Source organism: Capricornis sumatraensis, chromosome 11 (assembly GCF_032405125.1).
Source record: "Capricornis sumatraensis isolate serow.1 chromosome 11, serow.2, whole genome shotgun sequence".
In the NCBI taxonomy this organism is placed as follows: Eukaryota; Metazoa; Chordata; class Mammalia; order Artiodactyla; family Bovidae; genus Capricornis; species Capricornis sumatraensis.
In genome coordinates this window covers 38,378,164-38,400,691 of record NC_091079.1, presented here as the reverse complement: position 1 = coordinate 38,400,691, position 22,528 = coordinate 38,378,164, and the positions used below count along the sequence as shown (strand labels likewise).

The following is a 22,528-nucleotide window of genomic DNA, read 5'->3' as shown; positions in this document are numbered from 1 at the left end:
TTTGTGCACATCGGTCGAACCACTAGCTCAGCTCAGCTCGGAGTCTCCCTCTTCTTCTTCCTCACGTCGTGTTTGGTAGCAAGTTGCCCACAGATAGCAAAATTGAGGAAGAGGATCTGTCCTTCCTGCTCTGAACCCTGTCCAGCAGGCTGGCAGCTACTGCTTCGGGCCTTGGCTCCCCAGGCTGAGAGCTGGCCCCTTGCTTGTGGGGTTCTGACTTCTAGCACAGGCGGACACAGTAGCTCTGTCTGGAGCTGGAGCAGCAGCCCAGTTGGAGATGCCATTTCTAGATGCCCCACAGGGAAGAAGTCTGTGAATGGAGTCTTCAGTGCATCTGGAGATTGAATTTCTAGAATGACATCTTGAATTGGTGATAAATTCAGGAGCACAGAAACTCTCATGCCGGGTCCAGAGAGAAACAAGCCCATCTGTAATGACCCTTGCAGAGAGTCGGTCTGCATCTGTGAGCAGAGACGGCTCTGTTGAAGAGTCAATTTATGTTAATAGTGCATTTGAGTCTTTTAGCAGCGCATTCACGTTCTACTTTTGTCTTCATTTTAAACAGGAGAAAACTCATCTGCCTCCTCCTAGCTTCTGTTACATCCTCAGCGCTCATCCAGACTTGGGACAGATTGATGTAATTGAAGACGACCCCGTTGCAGAACTTTACCAGCCACCGACTCCCCGCTTCTTAAAAGAAATTCTGCAGGTGGTGCCTTTGTGTGTACCGGGCCTCTGTCGCTTTGCTGTGTGTGTGGGCTTGGGGAGACTTACGCACTGTTTTCAATACGTTCCAGGCGGACGGCCTCTGTACCCATTGCAGCTTCTGTGCCAGAGTGATTTACCGGAGACCACAGGTGATCCATCTCTCTTTCTCTTCACATGTCGTACAGCTTACCAAAGGATAATCTCCCTCAGAAATGGGTGGAGTACCCAAACAGAAAAGCATTCTTGAATGCCAGTTTTGCGCGATCCACAGTGACATGGCGGTAAGCACATTGCTTGTGCAGTTGGGGCTGCGGCCTCTCATGAAGTCCCGGGTGTGAAGCCAGCAGAGCGTGCTCTCAGGACGCGAGCAGCAGCCTCGTGGCTGTCACTCACTGGCTGCTGCCCACAGCCCTGCAGCTGGACCAGAGGTGGAGGGGAAGGAGTGTTCAGATGCACTGCCACCTTTAGCTGGTCTGTGGAAATCCTTGCCCTTCCTGAGAAACTGACCGTTTGCTAAGATGAACTCCTCCGTCCAGTGCAAGGCCATGTGCGGGACCTTGGGGTCCTGCCCCTTCTGTCTCCTTCAGATGGAACGTTTCTTTATCTTTCTTATCTTTTATGACCTTGTCATTTTTGAAGAAGAGGTTGATTTCTTAACAGAATGCCCCTCCATTTAGATTTACCGGGTCACAAAGAGATTTGTGATCTGTGCCACATAAAAATACCGTGTTCATACCAGGGGCACACAGTGGAGCTGTCCCAGTGCTGTGATATGATACCAGTCGATTAAGATGCTGTTTTCCAGGCTTCTCCACTCTAAAGTTAACTAACAAATATTCCATACTTATTGCTTAATAACTGTGTAACAGATGTTCCTGTGTAACAGGAAGATAGCTTAAGACTGTTTTATTATCCTGTTTCTTATAAAACTTCTACCCATTCATTGTAACAGCTATATGAATCTTGCTTGAATTATTACTCTGATAGTGGCTAAATGATAATTTTCTAATTCCAGCATTTTTCTACATTTATTAGTTGGCATTGGCTATACTTAGGAACTTTTATTTCCCTGATTTATTTATGCATTCAGTCATTTATCTCAGCTTGAACCAGTAGATTGAATTTTTATTCATTGGGTTGTTATCTGTAGCTGTCACTTATTCCAGTGCTTACATCTCCCCAGATTCAAGCCAGCTCCTGTGTCCTTTGGACATGTCCCCATCACTCTTCAAGGGCTCCCTTACTTTCTGCAATAATAAGATGCTTCAGACTCAACTTGTGTTTCCTCTGCTCTGAAGTCAGCTGTCTGCTAAGGAGCCCTGGTTGATTTTAGTGAAGAATGGTATTTAGAAGCCAAGATCTGGGTCCTTGGTGGGCTCATTGCTGCTGGGCCATCTCAGCAGATGGAAGAAGGAAGTATGTGTGTGTACTCATGCACACGTACCTACCGCTCCACATCTTTCTTTCTTTACATCTGTCTCTACCTAAAACTCATCATCTTATACCAGTACTTCCAACTCTAGGCCATAACCATGGAACTGACTCTAGATTTCCTCACTTCCGTATTAATAACTCCCTCATCCAGCTCTGAGAAACCTGGCTCTCACTTTCCTCAGTATAAACTTCTCTAATTTCTTATATGTAATCAACCTCCCAACCATGTGAACCACCTCCTCCACTCAGCTCACGGCTCCTGACCTTGCCGGTCACCGTCTTTGCCCAGTCATGTCCACCAGCCATGTGGGATCGTCACCTGACCACACCATCCATGCCAGCAGCACCCTGACCCTCACGCCAACCAGCTTCTCATAGCCTGGCCCTCCTGACCCCAGGGGTATTTCCAGTGAGATCCTTGTCCCCATGTGCACCTGCTGAGTCCTGATGGCAGAAGACTGTGAGGTAGTTGTGTCCTAGCCGCCTCCCGAAGGCCCTGCGTCCATGACCGTTGCACTGGAGTGGAGGATTCACCATGTGCATCCGTGGGGCCAGGGGTATGAGCATTTCGTTCATAACACTTCCTCATCCTTGGGACACTTAGATATCGCAGGAGAGAAGAGTGTGTGTGCTTCGTGGAAGCCAGTGTGATGACTCACATCCTCACCCTGTGGACGTGGGATTGAGAGGAAGTGCATGGCTTCTTCCTCTTTGGTCAGAGGACTTGGAGAGAGGAGCCAGGGAGGGGCAGGCCTCCCCCCAGCCATTGGCCCTTAGAATAGCAACAGGGCTGGAGCTTACTGGGCTTGGCCATGTCCGGCGTGCTGAAGACCACATATGCAAAGGCCGTTGCATCTGTGGAAATACTGATTGAAATGATATCAGAAATATTAGTGTTAATAATAATCATCTAAGATTATTGCCTTTAAAAATAATTTTGGATTTAAGAAGAGCTACCAGGTTAATAGCCTTGTCCGTGACTTTGAATTCTAGGCAGACAGTTTGTTTCTGGAGCCAAGGGAGATGTGGCTGGTGGTGACTGACATTACTCTGCAGACACTGGACGAGGACTCAGGCCTCCCCAGAACTGTTCCTGTGCGTGTGGCCACCTCATGCCTGCTGGACCAGGAGGTCCGGGATGCTCTCTGCGAGACCACCTCCCAGAGCTTCCTCTTCCGGGACGCTCTCCGAGACCAGGGTATGCCTTCCTCTTACTGAAAGCGCTGGTCTGTCCCCTGGCCCAGAGTTCCCTGCAGACCAGGCCCCTGTGACAGCTGCCTAGACAGAATAGAGCCCCACCTGTGGTGCTGGCATGCAGGGGTGATCCTGGGGTTACTGGGGAGGGTCTGTTGGGGTCACGCTTTATGGGCACAGAAGTAACAAAGCTGCTGCCTAGAGCACTGCTTTGTAAAACAAACAGAGCTCAAGCATTTATGTCCATCCTTCTATGTCCACCCTCTGCAGCACCAAGTCTCTGTCTAGAGAAAGGTGGTGTTTGCATGTGAACTACATACATGTTCTTACCATGTAAACCCTGTAAAACATGTACCTCGTGCCATGTCAGGCTGTGTAAATACTGGTTGATGTGCAGCAAATCCACATTTTGCTTTCTGGAACTTTCCCTAAGTGTTTTCCACCCACGGTTGTCTGCATCTGAGCTGGCTGGAGTCTGCAGATGTGGAGCCTGTAGGTACGGAGACCTGACTGTGTGCTTATACCCGTCAGCACTCTCTCCAGGAACCACAGTAGGACCCTGCCTGGACAGTGTATTTTCAGTGTTGAAGCTATGTGACATGAAGTTGGTCTTTGTGCATCAAATGTGAACCCATGTTTGTGTGTGTTTACAGCTCTGGCTTCCTTTCTGCACAGACTGTGTCCCTGGACACACAGGGGCCCCACACCAGTGCCCCTGGCCACCCCTTCTGCGCCTAACTGCCAGGAGACTGGCAAAGGATGTATCTCTCCTGGCAGGAGAACTTGCTAGTTTCAAACCTGGAACTGCAGTAATCCAAAGCATCTCTGTTGGCAGGTCAGATTGTGTGTGTTGGCCGAACTGTCCTCCTGCCTCTGAAACCCCGTGAGGGTGTGACCGCGGGTGCCGGGGAGCTGTCAGGCCCCCTGCGTCTGGATGAGCTGGGCCCTGGCACTCGGGTCAACTCCATTTGCAGCATCCGAGGTATGTATCCATCTTGATGGAAGAGAGATTTGTATTTTCTTAACTATCCCACTCACTCTGTGTTCGTTGTTTATTCAGTGAGTGTTTGAGTACCTGACATAGGGTACATGAGGGACAAAATGAAAAGATGCCGGCCTTTCAGACACAAGCAGAGCCAGGTTGGCAGCCTCTGGGGCACAGACAGGAGCCCTGAGCCGAGGGGGAGGGGAGGGTGAGCCCATCAGAGGAGGTGGGGGTCGGGGGGCGAGCAGGACTTGCCCCGGCTGCTGACGGGGCAGGGCGGGTAAACTCCGGAGTGGGAGGAGGTGGCAGAGGTGTGTGTGGAGGGGGTGGCAGTTGGGGGTGGGGGGATTCAGGGCGGAGGCGGATGTGAGGGAGGATTCGGTCAGAAGACCCGACACGCAGGGAACAGTGATCTGTGACAGCACCGTGGTAGTCAGTTTCCAGAAAGTACAGAGATTCCACACGTACGTCAAGGGCCTGTGTCCTCCACCCAGGGCCACTCGACCCCCAAACCCTGTGTGCTTTTTATGAACAGAAAAGGCTGTGACCCCACTGTTGCTTGAGCCCAAGTCCCCTGTGTGATTGTGAGGCTGAGCACGAGTCCGTTGTGTTTTCCTTCAGTGCATTCCCTTTACCCTAGTGTTCCCACCGAGATGTAGCTCCTCAGGCTCGTGGACTTGAAGAAGTATGGCTCCAGCCTTCAGCCGGGTCTCTTCTTGCCCCCACTCTCTCGTCTCTGCTCCAAGGATGGCAGGACGGACCTCAGAGGCTGGTTGAGGAGTACGTGGGCTGACAGGGAAGCCGATGTTCTGTGCTCCCACTGCCACAGGCGGGAGGCTGACTGGGGGCTCAGGGGCTAGAGCCAGCAACAGCAGGGATGGGGCCCAGACTGCCACCCCTGCCCAGGCAGAGCTGGTGCAGACCTTTCAGAAAGGTGGGAGGGCACGTGGGAAACCCAGGACAGCTGCGCAAGCTCCATGTGCTGGAGGAGAGGGGCCAAGGTGGCCAGCTGGCCCTGTCCTGTTCTACTGTCCCAGCTGTGCTAACGGAGTGGAACAGTCAGGTTTTTGTCTTAGTTGAAGCCCTGTTTTCAGCACCACAGGTCGACTCTGGAGTAAAATGGGGGCTGGCTGTTGGCTGCTGGGAGGAGCACAGGGGAGGCTGGCTGAGAGTCTGGAGGCTGGGCGGGCCGGTGGACAGGCGTGAAGGCCGGACTCTGCAGAGCCGCACAGCCTGTCCATGGCCTGTGCTCTCCAGGCTCCCATCCCCTCGTGTCTCCCAGGGTAGGTCATCCAGGCTCAGAGCCAGTGGAAGGAGGAGGACGCGACTCCAGGTGACAGTTCCCACCCCCAAACCCCTCCCGCATTTTATGAGAAAACGTACTTGAAGAGCTGGCTTCCTGAGAAGGGTTTGGAGCCAGACCACTCTTACCTGCAGCCAGGGAGTAAGAAGCATAGAGATGCAGACCAGGAGCATGCAAACAGTGGTGAGACAGAGACTTGCCTTTCCTAAAGAACCTCATATTTTAAAGAAATAGTCATTTCCAGTGAGATTTACAAAACTCACTTGAAATTTAACCATTTCACTTGAAATTCAACCATTTCAAGAGAGATTCGGTGGCAGTCCATTTACAGTATTGTGCAGCCACCTCCTCGTTTATGTTTTGGCTTTTGTCGTCTCACTGGCTTTGAAAACAGTGGCAGTCTGGTTCTCAATCACAGTGTCATTGAGCAGAAACTCACCTTTTTAAAGTGTGCAACTCATTGTAGTGTATTCATACAGTTGTGCAGCCATCGCCACTAACTAGCTCCAGAGAGAAACCCGTGTCTCTCAGCACTCACGTCCTGTCCCCTCCCAGCCCCTGGCTCCCGCTCCTCTGCCTCCTGCCTCATGGACACTCATGTGAATGAATCATACAGTGTGTGCTCCTTGGTTTCTGGCTGCTGGCACTCAGCAGGACATTTTCAAGGCGTTTCTCAGGCTTTGTTCCTTTCTGGGGCTGAAGAGTCCATCATATGGACAGACCCTGTTTTATTAATCCATTCATCAGTTGATGCACACTTTTTTGATCCTATAATTCATGCTTCTGTGAATTTTCATGTAAGGTCCTTGGGTGGACATCTACTTCCTGTTCTTTGGGTGTATTCCTGATGTCTGACATAGTTTTCATGTGGGCCACAATCACAAACAGCAGCAGCATAAGCTGTGCTCCCTCCACGCGTGATGGGGAGGCATCTGTAGGAAGTGACCCTTCAGAGGGCAGGACATGAGGCTGAGACTGAACATCCCATGTCCAGATGTGGTGACCAAAGGGACTGTTGGGAGGTACAGCCCAAGATGAGGGAGATCAGGTGTCCACTGTGACTTGTCTGGAGAGGGGCAGTGTTGGTGGAGGGGCCCTGGCCAGCAGTGCCTGTGGAGTGACCCTGGGCCGACACAGGCTGCCTCGCGCTCCCGGAGCAGAGCTGTGACAGGTGACATCCCCCTGCTCCGTCCTCCCAGCACTGGGTATTCTCAGGTTGTAGATCGTCCGTCATTCTCACAGGTGTGTGCTGGTGTCAGGTTGCTGATTCAGTTTGCCTTTTTCTGACAGCATTTTCTATGGAGCATCATTCCTATGTTTATTTGACATCTGTATATCTTCTGTGGTGAGGTGTCTGCCAAGGGCTTTGGTCCATTTTTATTCGGGTTGTTCACTTTCTTATTGAGTTTTCTGAGTTTTTCATGTATTTTGGATAGCAGTCCTGTCCTAGATAGGTGTTTTGCAAATATCTTTTCCCATCTGTGGCATCTCATCTCTTAACGGTGTCTTTTGTGGACCAGTTTTAATTTTAATGAAGTCCGACATAGACTTATTTTTCCCCATGAACTGTGGTTTTGATGTTGTATTTAAAAACTCATTGCCAGACTAAGGTCACCCAGATTTTTCTCCTGTTTTCTTCTAGGAATTTTATGGTTTTGCTTTTTACACTTAAGTATACAATCCATTTTAAGTTAAATTTTGTAAAAGAGGTCAGCTCTTTTTCTAGATTCATTTTTTCCCCAGGTGTTTGTCAGCTGTTGTAACACTATTGGAAACACTGTCTTTTCTCTGTTGAAATGTCAGATCAGTTGACTGTGTTCATGTGGGTGTGTTTCTGGGCTCTCTGGTCTGTTGCCTTGGTTTTTTCTTTTGAGGGTAGGATGCTGTCTTGATGACGGTGGCTCTACTGTGTGTCTGTCCTCCAGCTCCATTCTCCTCCAGTATTGTCTTGCCTACTCTAGGCCTTTCTGCCTCCTGTGTAAGCTTGAAACTTGGCTTATGGTATCCACAAAGTGACTTGCTGTGCTTTTGATTAAAATCGTGTTGAATCTGTAGTGCACCTTAGAAAAAATGTACATCTTAACAGTGTTCAGTCTTCCTGTACGTGAACATGGAATACCTCTCTCATAATTTTGATCGTTGATGTATTTCAGCAGTGTTATAGTTTTTCTCATATAGATCTGTATGTATTTTACTACACTTATACCTAAGTATTTCATGTGTTTTAGCTAATATAAATGGTATTGTGTGTTTTTAATTTAAAATTTCACTTGTTCATTGTTAGTGGATAGGAAAGCAATTGACTTTTGTATTTTAACTTTGTATCCTACAACCTAGCTGCAATCATTTTGTAGTGCTAGATTTTTTCTTATTGATTCTTTGAGATAGTCTATATAGGAAACTGTCACTTGTGAACAAGGACAAGTTTTTCTTCACTCCCAGTCTCTATCCATTTTATTTCTTGTTCTGGGCTTCTCATCTTAGCTGGACTCCCAGCACCAGATTGAAGCCAAGTGATGAGAGAGACCTCCTTGCCCAGTTCCTGATCTCAAGGAGAAAGTACCACCTTTCCCACCATTAGTCAGTGATGTCAGCTGTCAGGGTTTTGAGTGTTTGTTGTTTTTTCAGCTAAAGATGATATCTCTTTATTCCATATATTGAAGGGAAAGAATGTACCGGTCTCTTACTTCCCCTCCAGTCAGTTCTGATTATTAAGATCGATAATGTTCCGTTCTATAGCTGTAAAGCTTTGCCCTTTGTCTGCAGGTTGATCCTCATAGATGAAAAACAGTAAATGGTATTTTTATTATAATGATTATGTAAATATTTTTCGCTGAACAGGAAACTAGTACATCCTCTATTTCCTTTCTTGTATGATTCTTTTCATGGAGTTTTGTGTTGAATTTTGTTTTACTTACACTGCCTGCTCTACACTCTTAATTATTTTCCAAATCCTCAAAAATGGTGACAGATCTTTGGAGCCATCCTTTTCCTGTGCAATTTCTCTCCTAGGGCCTTCTGTCCCTCTGAACCTTCTTTGACTGGTTGCTCTGCTGTCAGCTGTCATCTAGGCCTCCTCTGTATTAATCCTTTAGGGTCATCCTTTCCTAAATCACAGAACTTCTTTATTGGTTTATTCCAACTGTAGGCTTTTAATAAATGTTCTTTACCAAGGTGAGGAAACTTCCTCTATTCCTAGATTAATGAGAGTTTTTATCATCACTGGGTATTGGATTTTGTCAAGTGGCTTTTCTACATCTATTGATATGATCATATGATTTTTCTTCTTTATTCTGTTGATATGATAGACTGTTGTTGTTATTTAGTCAGTAAGTCATGTCTGATTCTTTATGACCCCATGGACTGTATCCCACCAGGCTCCTCCGTCCATGGAATTTCCTTGTAAGAATACTGGAGTGGGTTTCCATTTCCTTCTTCAGGGGATCTTCCCGACCCAAGGATTGAACCCGTGTCTCCTGCACTGGTGTATATTCTTTAGTGCTGAGCCTCCAGGGAAGCCCTGTGATAAATTACAGTAGTTGATATTTTAAAATATTGAATCGGCTTATTAACCAGAATAAGTCCCGTTTGGTCATGGTATAATCCTTTTTTTTAATGTAGTTGGATTAGATGGCTAATATCAGCTCTGTTCATGAGAGATCCTGGTCTGTAGTTGTCCTTTCAGGTAGTGTCTTTCTCTGGGTTTGGAATTAGGTGCATGTTGTTGTTAGGGGATGAGTTGAGAAGTACTCCCTCTGCTACTGTCTTCTGGAGGGAACTGGACAGGATTGGTATAATTTCTTTCTTAAATGTTTGCTCGAATTGATCAGTGAACTCCTCTGGGCCTGGTGCTTTGTTTTGGAAAGTTATGAATTATTGATTCAATTTCTTTAATACAGGCTTACTTCATTTTATAGTGCTTGGTAGATACTATGGTTTTTACAAATTGAAGGTTTGTGGCAGCCGTGTATCAAGCAAGTCTATCCCTGCTGTTTTTTCAGTAGCTCACTTCGTGTTTTGGTGTCACATTTTGGTAATTCATGCAGTATTTCAATTTTTTTCATTATGGTTATATTTGTCATGGTGATCTGTGATCAGTGATCTTTGATGCTACTATTACAAAAAGATTTCAACTTGCTGAAGGCTCAGATGACGGTTAGTGTAATTTAGCAATTAAGTATTCTTTAATTAAGGTTTTTTAGACAGTATGCATTTGTTGCACATTTAATAAGCCATAGTATAGTGTGGACATAACTTTTATGCACACTGGGAGCCAGGGATCGAACCCAGATCCAGCCATCGCCTGCTTGCCACAAGGGGATTGCCAGTGGTATGAAGACCCCAGACAAAATATATTTCCTCAGCTCGAGTTGTGTTCTGTAATTGGAAGGAAATTGCTTAATCCCATGTAATTGTAAATATTGTTAGCACTCACGGGTACCCTAAGATAAAAGGAACTGTGGTTTGTAGCAGTCTTCTTTTTCTTAATTCATTTAGCAGACACCATAACTGTGTGATTGAGTCTCTGTGCTGGAAGCCCTCCCTTCAGCTTGGATTCTGCCCTCTGTGAAGTCGCGCCTTCCGGCTGTGCTTTGAGCTTTTACTGGCTTAACTTTCAGCCTTTTACTGGCTTAACTTTGACTCAATCTTGATTAGATTTGTAAGAACAATGAAATTAGCTAGGCAGTCTTTTTTAAATCAGGATGTATTATTTTCATTTTCAAAAAGTCATTCAAGGATGCATTGCAGGAATGCGTTTTAATAAACCAAGCCTACTTAGTTCTCATTATTTTATCCTCTGCAGATAAATTTTCTCCTAATGTTTGTTCTCGTGGAAAATTAAATTCTTTGCTCCGAGAGTGGGAAGGATGACTCTCCTGTCTCTCTGGAAACTTAGTCCACATCTTACTTTTTCTCAGATGTCTCATTTCACCACTCTTCAACAAGGATGGTCTGAGATTCGCAGTGTATCTTGATGATATGTACAGTGCTTCACATTCTGAGAAAATCAGACCAACTCAGTCTCCTGTTTAAAACTCCTTCCTGGCTTCTCATCCCTTCCAAGATCAAGTCTAGAATCCCAAGGAGACTTGGAAGGTGCTGGCCTGCTGTCTCACCTGCCTTTTTCTCTGCCTCTCTGGCCTCCAGTCCCACCTCAGGGCAAAGGGTGGACCTGTGCCCCTCCCTACCAGCAGCCCCACCTCAGCTCCATTCTTTCAGGAAGCCTCCCCTGACACTTAGGCCAGCCTAGAGGGCCTCTCTTATGCCCCTCTCAGGGGTCTTTTCCATTTCTCAATTTAGCATGTATTTTATATTCTACTTTTTTTTTTTTTTCAAGACACTAGTTTTTAGAGCAGTTTTAGCAAAATTGAGCAGAAGGTTCAGAGATTTTGTACATTCTTTCCACCCCCACACATGCACAACCTCCCCCACCGTCAGCATTCCCACCAGATGGTGCATTTGTTGTAACTGATGAACCTGTACTGACACATTGTCATCACCCAGAGTCATAGCTATAGCCGGGGTCACTCTTGGTGACTACATTGCGTGGATTTAGACAAACTTATGACATGCAGCCATCATTACAGTGTTGTACCGAGTGGTTTTCCTGACCTAAAACATCTGTGCTCCACCTCTTCAGCCCTCTCTCCCCCTTAATACCTGGCAACCACTGATCTTTTCACAATCTGTATAGTTTTGTTTTTGCTACAATGTCCTATAGTTGGAATCATACAGTCTGTAGCCTTTTGAGATTGGCTTCTTTCAGTTAGTAATATGCATTTAAAGTTCCTTCATGTCTTTTCATGACAGGAGAGCTCATTTATTAAAAGTTACTGAACACTGTTGCACTTTCTAGGTAAGCCACACTTTATGTATCCATTCACCTACTGAAGGACTTCTTGGTTGCTTCCATGTTTTGGTAATTAAGAGTAAATAGCCACATGCCAGTGTTTATGTGGACCTGTGTTTTCAACTCCTTTGTGAAAATACCAAGGAGTGTGATTGGTTCATTGTACCATAGGATAGTGTTTAATTGCCTAAGAAATTGCCAAACCGTCCACAGTAGCCGTCCATGTTTTATTACCACCAGCAGTGACTGCAAGCTCCTGTTGCTCCACATCCTCAGAACCATTTGGTGCGTCAATGCTCAGAACTTAGCCGTCTCTGTAGGTATGCAGCAGTGTCTCATTGCTGTGTTCATAGGTGTGCAGGGGTGTCTCATTGCTGTGTTCATAGGTGTGCAGGGGCGTCTCATTGCTGTGTTCATAGGTGTGCAGGGGTGTCTCACTGCTGTGTTCATAGGTGTGCAGGGGTGTCTCACTGCTGTGTTCATAGGTGTGCAGGGGTGTCTCATTACTGTGTTCATAGGTGTGCAGGGGTGACTCATTGTTGTGTTCATAGGTGTGCAGGGGTGTCTCACTGCTGTGTTCATAGGTGTGCAGGGGTGTCTCACTGCTGTGTTCATAGGTGTGCAGGGGTGTCTCACTGCTTTGTTCATAGGTGTGCAGGGGTGTCTCATTACTGTGTTCATAGGTGTGCAGCGGTGTCTCACTTCTGTGTTCATAGGTGTGCAGGGGTGTCTCACTGCTGTGTTCATAGGTGTGCAGCGGTGTCTCACCTCTGTGTTCATAGGTGTGCAGGGGTGTCTCACTTCTGTGTTCATAGGTGTGCAGGGGTGTCTCACTTCTGTGTTCATAGGTGTGCAGGGTATCTCACTACTGTGTTCATAGTTGTGCAGCGGTGTCTCACTGCTGTGTTCATTGGTGTGCAGGGGTGTCTCACTTCTGTGTTCGCAGGTGTGCAGGGTGTCTCACTACTGTGTTCATAGGTGTGCAGGGGTGTCTCACTGCTGTGTTCATAGGTGTGCAGCGGTGTCTCACTTCTGTGTTCATAGGTGTGCAGCGGTGACTCGTTGTGTTCATAGGTGTGCAGGGGTGTCTCACTGCTGTTCGTAGGTGTGCAGGGGTGTCTCACTTCTGTGTTCATAGGTGTGCAGGGTGTCTCATTGCTGTGTTCATAGGTGTGCAGCGGTGACTCGTTGTGTTCATAGGTGTGCAGGGGTGTCTCACTGCTGTTCGTAGGTGTGCAGGGGTGTCTCACTTCTGTGTTCATAGGTGTGCAGGGTGTCTCATTGCTGTGTTCGTTTGCATTTCCCTCATGACGTGACACTGGACATCTTTTCATGTGCTTCTTTGTCATCTGTGTATCTTCTCTGGCGAAGTGTCTGTTAAAGTTTTTGGCCCATTTTTTAATCAGGTTATTCTAGTTCTTATTATTGAGTCTTAACAGTTATTTGTATATTTTGTATAGCAATCCTTTATCAGAGTGTCTTTTGTGGATATTGTCTCCCATATTTCATGATATTTTTACTCATTTGTTTATCTGCTTTCCCAGTCAGACTGTGGAGTCCATTTGTAGATTGTGGCATTTATTCTTATGTTCACAGTGCTACCTGTTTATCTCACACTAAAAAACATTGTATACATATTTGTTTGTTGAATAAATAAATCACAAATGTTGGAGTAAAGAGAAATAGAGAAACCACATAAGAGGAGATCCTAACAAACCCGTAAGAATCTTTCCTTATCAAGAAAGTGGAAACCTAGCTGTGGGATTCTATTCCACCATCCAGGAGGCAGATACTTCCTGTAAACATCCAGGCAGTGGGCCAGGGTGAACAGTGTGAGCCAGAGGTTCTGTGGGATGCACCTCTGAGGGTTTTTGCCATCTCTGGGCTCACACTTTTGGGTACAGTGACTCCACTCCATGAGCCCAAGTAGACAGATGCCTGCTGCCTTGTCCTAGAGCAGTTTGGATGCCTAGTGTCCAGTCTGGAGAGTGGTCAGGGGAACCCTGACGTAAATCTTCAGCCATGCAGGGCCTCAGGGCAGGACGTGATGGCGCAGGCATGCGTGCTTGTCACGTACTCATAACACGCATGCTGGGAGAAGGCAAAGATGAAAATACTCGGGTAGCTGGTAATAGGCTTACGCTTTAAAACTTGTCCTTTGCTGTATTTTGGTGCAATAAATGGGAATTATAATAAGTTTGAAAGTGAAAGTGAAGTTGTTCAGTCGTGTCCAACTCTTTGCAACCCCATGGACTATAGCCTACCAGGTTCCTCTGTCCATGGGATTTTCCAGGCAAGAATACTGGAGTGGGTTGCCATTTCCTTCTCCAGGAGATCTTCCCAACCCAGGGATCGAACCTGGGTCTCCCACATTGTAGGCAGATGCTTTACTGTGTGAGCCACCAGGGAAGTAATAATTATAAGTTTAGGAGTATTTACATAAACTCAAAATTGAGGAAACAAACCTGGGCACCTCCCGTTACCATCTGTGACCAGAGGGGCACAGAGAGGCTGGGGGACAGAGCTGCCTCTGAGCCCAGCTCTGCTTCCCTGATCCCAGGCACTGTGGTCGCTGTGGACGAGAGCACCGCCTGCTCGTGGCCTGTGTGTGATCTGTGTGGCAGCGAGAGACTGGAACGGAGCCTGGCAGACAGGTAGGGGGCAGCCACCAGGAACCCTGCGGCCTGGGGCCAAGGGGGCACATGGGGTGGCCAAGCTGCCGTAGGAGGCTGGGCACATTTTCTCCCCAGGTCACCGCTGGGCTCCTGCTGCTCCCTGAGGCTCCTCTGGTCCTAGAAGAGAAAAGAGCGGGCTTCCTCAGCTCCTCCGTTGTCAGATGGGAGAGAAAGAACTCAGGGCAAACACAAACGTGTGGCATGCTGGTGACCGCACGGGCGACCCTTCACAAGCTGACATCCCTTCCTGCCCAGCGTTACTGCCCCCTGCCCCCCACACACCCTGGGCCCATCCTCCGAGCCAGTCCTATGGCCCCACTGGCCGTTAGAGGCACCCAGGGCGCCCTCACTTTCCTGCTGCTGGAACCTCCTGGGTGGTGGCCTCAGGCCCAGACCAGACAGCGCGGGGCAGGGCTTGGAGACAGCAGGAGCGTGGAGCTAGGTTCCTGGGAGGCAGGAAGGAGCAGGAACGAAGGTGACCAGAGCAGGTCACCCTGGCCCCGCCCCTTGTTGACCGGGTGCTCAGCCAGGTGAGCTCCCTGCCAGGTCTCTCCCTCCTCCGGCCACCCTACAAGTGGCCAGATCTCTGCGCCCAAGCTGCTTCGGGCCTGTATCAAGACCTGGGTTTCTGAATGTGACACCCAGACACCAGGGTGCAGGGAATGTCTGTCCCCACCAGGCTCCCACTCTCTGCCCTCTTGTCTCCAACAGCAGGGGCACCTTCTCCTGTGGGGACTGCTCCCACGTGGTCACCTCACCCATCCTCAGGAGGCACCTGCAGGTCTTCCTGGACTCCGCCTCGCGACCCCGGTGCACAATCAGGGTCAAGGTAGGAGCTGCCAGGGGCTGGTGCCTCCGTGTCCACCTCCAGGGCCCCTTCACCTGCAGCCAGGCGGGGGCTGCCTCTCCTGGTCTCTTCCTGGGGAGGGAAGGCTCAAGTCTCTGCGATGGAGCTGGTGGCCTTGAGCCACACATCAGTCCCCGGGAGGGGTATTTCCGGTGAGTGGGATGGGGTGCTGACCCAGCCCCCTTGGTGGTTCTTGCAGCTGCTACAAGACAGCATCTCTTCGCTCCTGAGGTTCGCTGCCTGTGAGGATGGGGTAAGTGGAGGCCCAGCCCCTGGGTGTGTGCTTCTCCCCTCTCCCTGTTCCTCGTGTGCTGGGCACCAACAGAGGTCAGACTCTGGAGGCTCAGCTCGGTCCCTGCTTCCTCCTCTGACTCACGCCTTTCCCTTTCGGAACTGAGGTTCTTCTCATCAGTCCTGCAGGAGATGGGGAGCAGAGCCTGGGGCTCTGTGCCCTGGCTTCCACTGTGAAAGGATGGTCTCAAGGTTTCAAGTTAGACCTAGTAGAACAGCTATCTGAGACATACAGTTTTTAAATTGCTGGGTATTCTAGAGGCTGAGTGCATGGAAACCTCTCAGAGCTGCCCTGACTTAATGGTGGTGGCTTTATGAAGAGGTGTGAGGCATGCTCCTGAAAGAGACTGCCACCTGAGCATACACACCTCACTTTACACACTGGCATTACCTTACACATCCATCTCACCTTACACACCCACCTTACCTTACACACCCACTTACCTCACACATCTGTTACCTTACACACCCACCTCAACTTAGACTGGCATTCCCTTACACATCCACCTCACCTTACACACCTGCATTCCTTTACACACCCACCTTACCTTACACACCTACCTCACCTTACACACCCACCTCACCTTACACACCCATCTCACCTACATGCCTACCTTACCTTGCACACCCATCTCACCTTGCATACCCATCTCACTTTACACATCCAGCTCACCTTACACACTGGTATTACCTTACACACCTATCTCACCTTACACACCCACTTTACCTTACACACTTGCATTCCGTTACACACCCACCTAATTTCACACACCTGCCTTGCCTCACACCCTTATGGAGCAGAGAGCTCTGTCCATGTCAGAGCTGTGCAGAAGCTGTGAGGGGCTTGCATGTCTGCCTTCAGGGTTCAAAACTCAGGTGGCAGACATGAACAGCTCTTGCAGTTGCTGGCAAAGAGGACGCTCACATCGGCAGAGCTACGGGTTCCCACAGCCACAGGCCCACTCTGCATCCAGCCTGAATTTGGAGGCTCCATGCAGCCCTCCTAGCTGCTTGCCAGCCCCTCCTGGGCTTAGGGGTAGGGGAGAAGTGGCCCTTATTACACTCTTCACTTTACACCAGATGTCAGAGTTTTGAGTAAATCGGAATGTCCGTGCACAGAATCTGTAAGGAGCCCTGGTCTGGCTGCGGTTCCAGCTCGAATCCCTGGCCTCATGCACCTCTTTAGAGCAACTTGGTGACCCCCCCGCCCCCTCCCCCCAACAAATCTTCATCCAAGGGGCTGCTGTGTGGTGGGGACTGATGTCTCGAGGAGGCTTATGGACAGGTGTCCCTGACCGTGTGCAAGTGGTGGGGACCGATGTCTCGAGGAGGGCTTGTGGACAGGTGTCCCTGACCGTGTGCAAGTGGTGGGGACCCATGTCTCGAGGAGGGCTTGTGGACAGGTGTCCCTGACCGTGTGCAAGTGGTGGGGACCCATGTCTCGAGGAGGGCTTGTGGACAGGTGTCCCTGACCGTGTGCAAGTGCGATGGGAATCAGCAGTTACCTGCTGTCCTCAAGATGGGCAGAGGCCATGCTGACTGGAGAGGCCACAGGGACAGGGCTCCTGTTGGATGCAGAGAGACCCGCAGAGGGAAGGTCATCGCAGTCTTCTCAAGTGACACCTAGAGGGTAGCCAGCCTGGGTGGGGACGACAGGGACCCTGCGTGTGTTCTCTTCAGATGGAAGTCCTGTGTTTCACAGGTGGTGAGCCCGTGGTTCAGTGACTGTTGGTCCTTGGGTAAGGCTCATGGATTGGAGAGTTCCAAGGTAGGGGGCTTTAAACAGACACTAAATATGGCAGGTCCACCTCACCTTGCACCCTCAGAGAGGAGAGCTCTGTCTGTGTCAGAGCCATTTGGAACTTGTTACCGTGGAGGATGCTGGGGGAGTTCTCAAGAACACAGCAGAACGAATCGAGGCCCATGGCCGAGTGTTGGGGATGGCACCCAGAGCACCCATGGGCCCTGCAGTAACCCGGGTGCCTTTCCTGGGCCCTGGGCTCCTGCTCTCTTCAGGGGCCTGTAGTCTGAAGGGCCTGGTAGGAATCCACTCATTCACTTATTCCCTTTTTATGGAGGCAGGCTGTACCTCCCACACATTCGACTTCTCGATTGCTTGCATCCTAGAGAGCTCAGGAGGCTTGTGTGTGCTTGTGTGTATGTGATCCACGTGTGTGGGGTGTGTGCAGCAGTGCCCTGGCCAAGAGGCCCAGTGGCGAGCACCTCCGTGTCCCCTTTGTGCTGCTCTGCTGGCAGAGGTGAGGCCAGTAGGACTGGGGAGGTGCCAGGCTTGTCACCCCCAACCCCAACTCTGCACTCAGTGGATTCTCAGGCTTTATGTCTACCTGGAAGGAAGTAGACACGGGTGTGGGTGAGACCTGTGTGGGGGCATTGGCCACGAAGATCGCCTGGACTCTGTCAGTTTAGGGTGCGGATGTATATTCACAAATTGCAAAGAATCAGATGACTCTCCATGAGAACCATGACTGCATTCCCAGAACAAACTGTGCCACTTCTGGTCAGGACCCAGGAGTGTTGGGTCTCAGGCTTCCACTTAACAAGGTCCAGCTTCATATGTAAAGGCAGTGGTCACACCTACCACTCTACCTGAGTGACATCACAGAAGCAAGAGTCAAAGAAAATACACCATACCTTTTAAAAACAGAGGCACGTTTTATACTCACATACACAAATACATGTATTCATATGACTAGCACGTGTGAGTTTGGTAGTGTGATTGTTTTTAACTTCTTCATGTTAATTTCCCCCAAATATAGATATAAATAAATCTGCATTTATAAATGATAGTTATTATTGAAAACTATAGCTGCCAAACCTGGCATTTTAATAAGAGGGTATTTTTCAGACTTTTCTTTCCAAGTCAGAGTTCAGTGCTTGTATCCAGGGGACCTGGGCCCCCTGTGGATACACACAGGGGAAGCCCTCATAGACAACACAGTGGCATACAGCATCACCATTGCCCTCCCAGCCCTGAGTGGGAACCTCCCGCCCCCTTCTCCAGCATCTCTGCCGCCTTCCTGCTACTGCGCCTGTGCGAGGCCCCTCATGAGCACAGAAGCCCTGGGAGTGACCGAGGGGCTGTGACTGAGGGGCTGTGACCTTGATGTCTTGGCCACAGGAGCCCAGCGGGAGGCCTCCACATGGTCCAGTCTCATCCTTTCATTTCCCCTCTTCACCTGCTTGGACCTCAGCTCTCTCCCCCGCTTTACCTAAGCATGCTACCAGGGAGGTCGGAGCTCCCTGTGAACCACAGTGGGGAAACGGCATTTGGTGCTGTGCCTGTCTTGTAGGTGGGAGACGGGGACTGCAGTGAGCTGGCTTCACAGCGTCCACATCCCAGATCAATCTGGACATTTACTGCTGCAGAAGGAGCCATCTCAGGGCTCATTGTGTCCACGCTGTGCACACAGACCCACTGTCTGGACACGGCTTTGCTGGGCAGCAGTCACAAGGCTAGACTGGGGTCACAGATGTCCCCGGTCCCTGGCTGGCCCTTATGCTCCTGTAGGCTGGGACCTCGCTGGGCCCTGAGCCAGACACCCGCACGGTCTGGATCCCCTCACGGCATGTGTCTGGTCCTGAGCAGGGCAGAAGATGGCCCCCTCCCACCACACCGTGCTCACAAGAAGCCAGACACGGGCTGAGGGCAGTGAGGCGCCCATCAGGAACACAGACGCGCCAACCCTGGCCATGCTGTCTGACCGCCTGGCCTTGGTCTTCCTGCCAGGACATGTCAATGTTGGACGGGGCAAGTTAGCACTGAACTCAGTGATCACAGACATCCATCAGGTGTCTGGCACAGAGCAGGGCTGGGAGGAGCCTCAGCACTGCGCCTCAGGTCCTGCGGAGGAACTTCCCAAAGAACACGTGACCTTCTGGGGCTTGTCTTCCTCTAGACCAATAAGCCTCTCTTTATATTCAGCCCTATTCCCCCAAAGAAAGTGTCCCGAGGTCTGATACCTGGAGACCAGGAGGGCACAACATACTGCCCCACCTGGTCCCCGGGCCCCACTGCCTGGAGCTCTGCATTCCCATGTGGACATGAGTGCCCACGGCTAACCTGTTCCCTGAGATTGTCATCAGACAGTGAGATGGAAGGCAGGCCTTTCTACAACGTGGGGAGAGGTGCTCAGCTCAGGGCAGCTCTGGGAGAGATGAGACCTTGTTGAGGCAGGCAGAGCAAGTCCTTGACCAGAAGTGCTGGTTGACTATGGAAGTGGGAGTCAGCGGCAGGCATGATGGAGCTCCCGCTGGGACCCGGGGCACGGCTTCACGTGTGCTTCCCCGCCCAGCTTCTGTCTTAGCTGAGAGGTGTGCACCTTGTATCCACTGACAGACATCAGCATGAGACATTCTTGATGTTCTTGTGTAAAAATGAACTCAGCTACCAGAAAAAAGCAGTTCCTTTGCTTGTATCGCAGCCTATTCTCACCTTCGAGAGGGTCACGGGCCAGGGAAGGGCCTCCTGCTCTGGCTGTGGTGTGCTGAGTCCCCGGGGAACAGGGTGTCCAGGGCTGTCTGCTCTAACCAGCCTGCCTCTCCTCCCTGCAGAGTTACGATGTGAGGAGTGTCCTCGGAAAGGAGGTGGGGCCGTTAACCTGTTTTGTCCGGTGCATCACCACCCACCCGACCAGCAGCATGGGATTGGAGGAGGTTGAGCTCCTGAGCGAGGGGAGAGCCTCTTGAGAATACTGGCAACGGCCACAGGATCTGCGAACTTTACCAAGTGGCTGAGAGGTGGTGGTGGTTTGGGTAATTTCTTAACCCTGGGCAGAGTGAATGTACTTTATGATCTTGAAATGGAACTTCATGTTAGTAAAATGGCTTTGTAAACTATAAATCAAAATACTTTTTTCTATGATTATATATTTCTTATTACCTTTCTGCATGTTAAAGCTTAAATAAGCTTCAGGCCTTCATATTTATTTTAGATAATACAGTAGAAAAAATTATTTTGTCCTACTGTAATTTTAAAGTGTTTCATTCAAATTTTACCAGGATTCAACAGGTTTTTCTCCCCATTTCTTTTAACATTTCCCCAAAGAATACCCGGCAAAGGGCAAACCTTTGTCCTCTCGTCTATTACTGCCCTGCACAGTCAGTGTCCAACCTAAGTGCTTTGCAGTTCGTTATTTTTTGGAAAATGTTCTGGGGGCACTGTGTCAGAGGTCAAACTGTTATGGGTAAAGTATAGATAACGTGAGAACAACAGGTCTGGTTAGCACTGGGTGCAGAGACAAGGCCACCCCGCCACAGGAGAGCTGGGTCATCGTTCACCTTGTTGGCAGAGTATCTGAGTTAAAAGTAAAACCCCGGATTAATTATCTCTGGACACTAAAGATTTTGTTTCCTCCCTTATGACAATATAATCATGACAGGCCACAGTTAATAAATTACATAATATAGAGGTAGCAGCCAAGACAAAGAAAGGCTGCCCAGTACCCACTCTCATGGGGGAAAGGCAACGACTTTATTTATTCGTCCAGGTTAATCTTTGAAACGTTACAAGTACTGGCAAGGTAGCCAGTTTTAAGTAGCTTTGTGACTGTCCTTTCCATCTCCTACATGACTTGTACTTCACGCACTTGGAAAATCTACTTGAAGCTGACTACAGAAGTGAGGAAAGTGAAAGCAAATCCCATGAAAGCCAAGATGAGTCGGGCTGGTTTTCGGGTAACCGAGCCCCCTTCTCCTTGCCCCTAGACCCCCACTCGAGGTGGGATGCACTCCAAAGGGTTTCCAACATGTTCCCGGGGCGCGGGCACCTTCCACCCGAACGGATCTCGGCAAGATAACCAGCACGCCCGCAGGTGGAGTTCGGCCTGTTTGAGAAGCAAAGCAACCCGGGATGACCGGCCCCGGGGTGCAAGTCAGCCAGACGCGCCCTCCCCTGCGGGTTCGGAGGGCCGCGAGCGCAGGAATCAAATTGGGTCTAACGCGTCTTTATTCTTACAAATACTGTAAAAATCAGTATAAAAAATGAGCATGCTCAGTCTTTCCCTCGTATCTACAGTACAAAGGCTTGTCGGAAAAGTCTCTTTTACGAATGTACCTTAGCTGCATCCTAGGCGTAGGATGTAGAGAAGCTGCCGTCACATTAACTTAGGGTCCACGCGGCAGCTGTCCGAGTCCCGGCCAAGCGCGGGAGTCCGGCCCGGCGGCTCCAGGCAATGCGGCCGCAGCCCGCGCGGCCCCCGCGTCACCGCGCGTCCGCCGCCCCCGCGCCGGGCAGGAAGGGCGCGCCGGGCAGCTGCTTGAAGAAGCGCCGCAGTCCGGCCAGGTCCCGCGTGAGCTGCTCCACGCGCTGCTGCAGCTTCTCGTTCTCGGCCGAAAGCTCCACCAGCTTCTGCTGCATCTCCTGGTTGCGCCGCTTGGCCTTGTCGCGGCTCTTGCGCACAGCGATGTTGTTGCGCTCGCGTCGCTGCCGGTACTCGGGGCTGCCGCGGTCCGGGCCCCGCTTGCCCGCCGCCTTGTCTCGCGCGGGCCCGGGCGCTGGGGGCGCGGGGCTCCGGCGCGGCGGCTCTGGCGACGCGGGCGGTGTGGGTTGCGCAGCGGCCGCGAGGCTCACCACCGTCTGCGCGCACGCGGCCACCTGCGCGGGCAGCAGGGAGCCGGGCGCGTCGCCGTCACCCCAGTCGGGCTCGCGCTTGAGGGGTCGCGGCGCCGGGCCAGGGCCCCCGAGGCGCGCGGGTCCCCCGGGCAGTAGCTCCAGGGCGCCCGCTTTGTGGTTGCTGTTAAAGAGGTCGGCGAAGAGCTCGTCGTGGCACAGCTCCAGGGTGGGCACGGCGGCCATGGAGTCGATGTAGGCGCTGAAGTCGATGGCGCTCTCGTCGTCGTACATGGCGGGCGCGGCCGGCTCGGCTCCGCGACCCGGCTTCCCCGCGCGGCCGGGCTCGTAGAAGGCAGCGGGCTCCGCCGTCCAGGGCGCGCCGCGCGCTGGGCCGTCCAGGCTGAAGAGCGCAGCGCTCATGGCGGCGTCGGGCCGGCGGCGAGCGCGGTCCCCGGGCGGGCCGGGCGCTGCCTTTTCTAGCCCGGCTGACGCGCACGCCCCGCCCCGGCCGCGAACCGCGGGACCCCCGCCCGCGCGCCTCCCCCGCGCTTCCTGCCCGCCGGCCCGGCCCGCGCGGCGCTGCCGGGAACGACCCTCCCTTGGCCGCGCCTCCTTCTTCCTGCTGATGGGTCGGCGCCTCCGCGCCCGCGGAGCTGGGGCGGAACCAGA

The 22,528-nt window shown here is 50.8% G+C and overlaps 2 protein-coding genes across 3 annotated transcripts in view; one reads left to right on the top strand and one right to left on the bottom strand.

The window, feature by feature from the left end:
• Nucleotides 1–20,211, top strand: part of SPIDR (scaffold protein involved in DNA repair) — a 139,508-nt gene extending 119,297 nt beyond the window's left edge. For both annotated transcript variants that reach the window (XM_068983772.1, XM_068983773.1), the window contains 8 exons: nucleotides 566–709; nucleotides 798–857; nucleotides 3,136–3,340; nucleotides 4,172–4,318; nucleotides 14,036–14,129; nucleotides 14,862–14,979; nucleotides 15,197–15,250; nucleotides 19,861–20,211. In XM_068983772.1, coding sequence (XP_068839873.1) covers nucleotides 566–709; nucleotides 798–857; nucleotides 3,136–3,340; nucleotides 4,172–4,318; nucleotides 14,036–14,129; nucleotides 14,862–14,979; nucleotides 15,197–15,250; nucleotides 19,861–19,995 — 957 coding nt within the window. In that variant the 3' untranslated portion in view covers nucleotides 19,996–20,211. The remainder of the gene's footprint in view (nucleotides 1–565; nucleotides 710–797; nucleotides 858–3,135; nucleotides 3,341–4,171; nucleotides 4,319–14,035; nucleotides 14,130–14,861; nucleotides 14,980–15,196; nucleotides 15,251–19,860) is intronic.
• A 1,297-nt stretch (nucleotides 20,212–21,508) lies between these two features.
• Nucleotides 21,509–22,279, bottom strand: CEBPD (CCAAT enhancer binding protein delta). Its single transcript, XM_068983771.1, has one exon. The coding sequence runs from the start codon at nucleotides 22,277–22,279 to the stop codon at nucleotides 21,509–21,511; it is 771 nt and encodes a 256-aa protein (XP_068839872.1).
• Nucleotides 22,280–22,528: the final 249 nt, after the last annotated feature.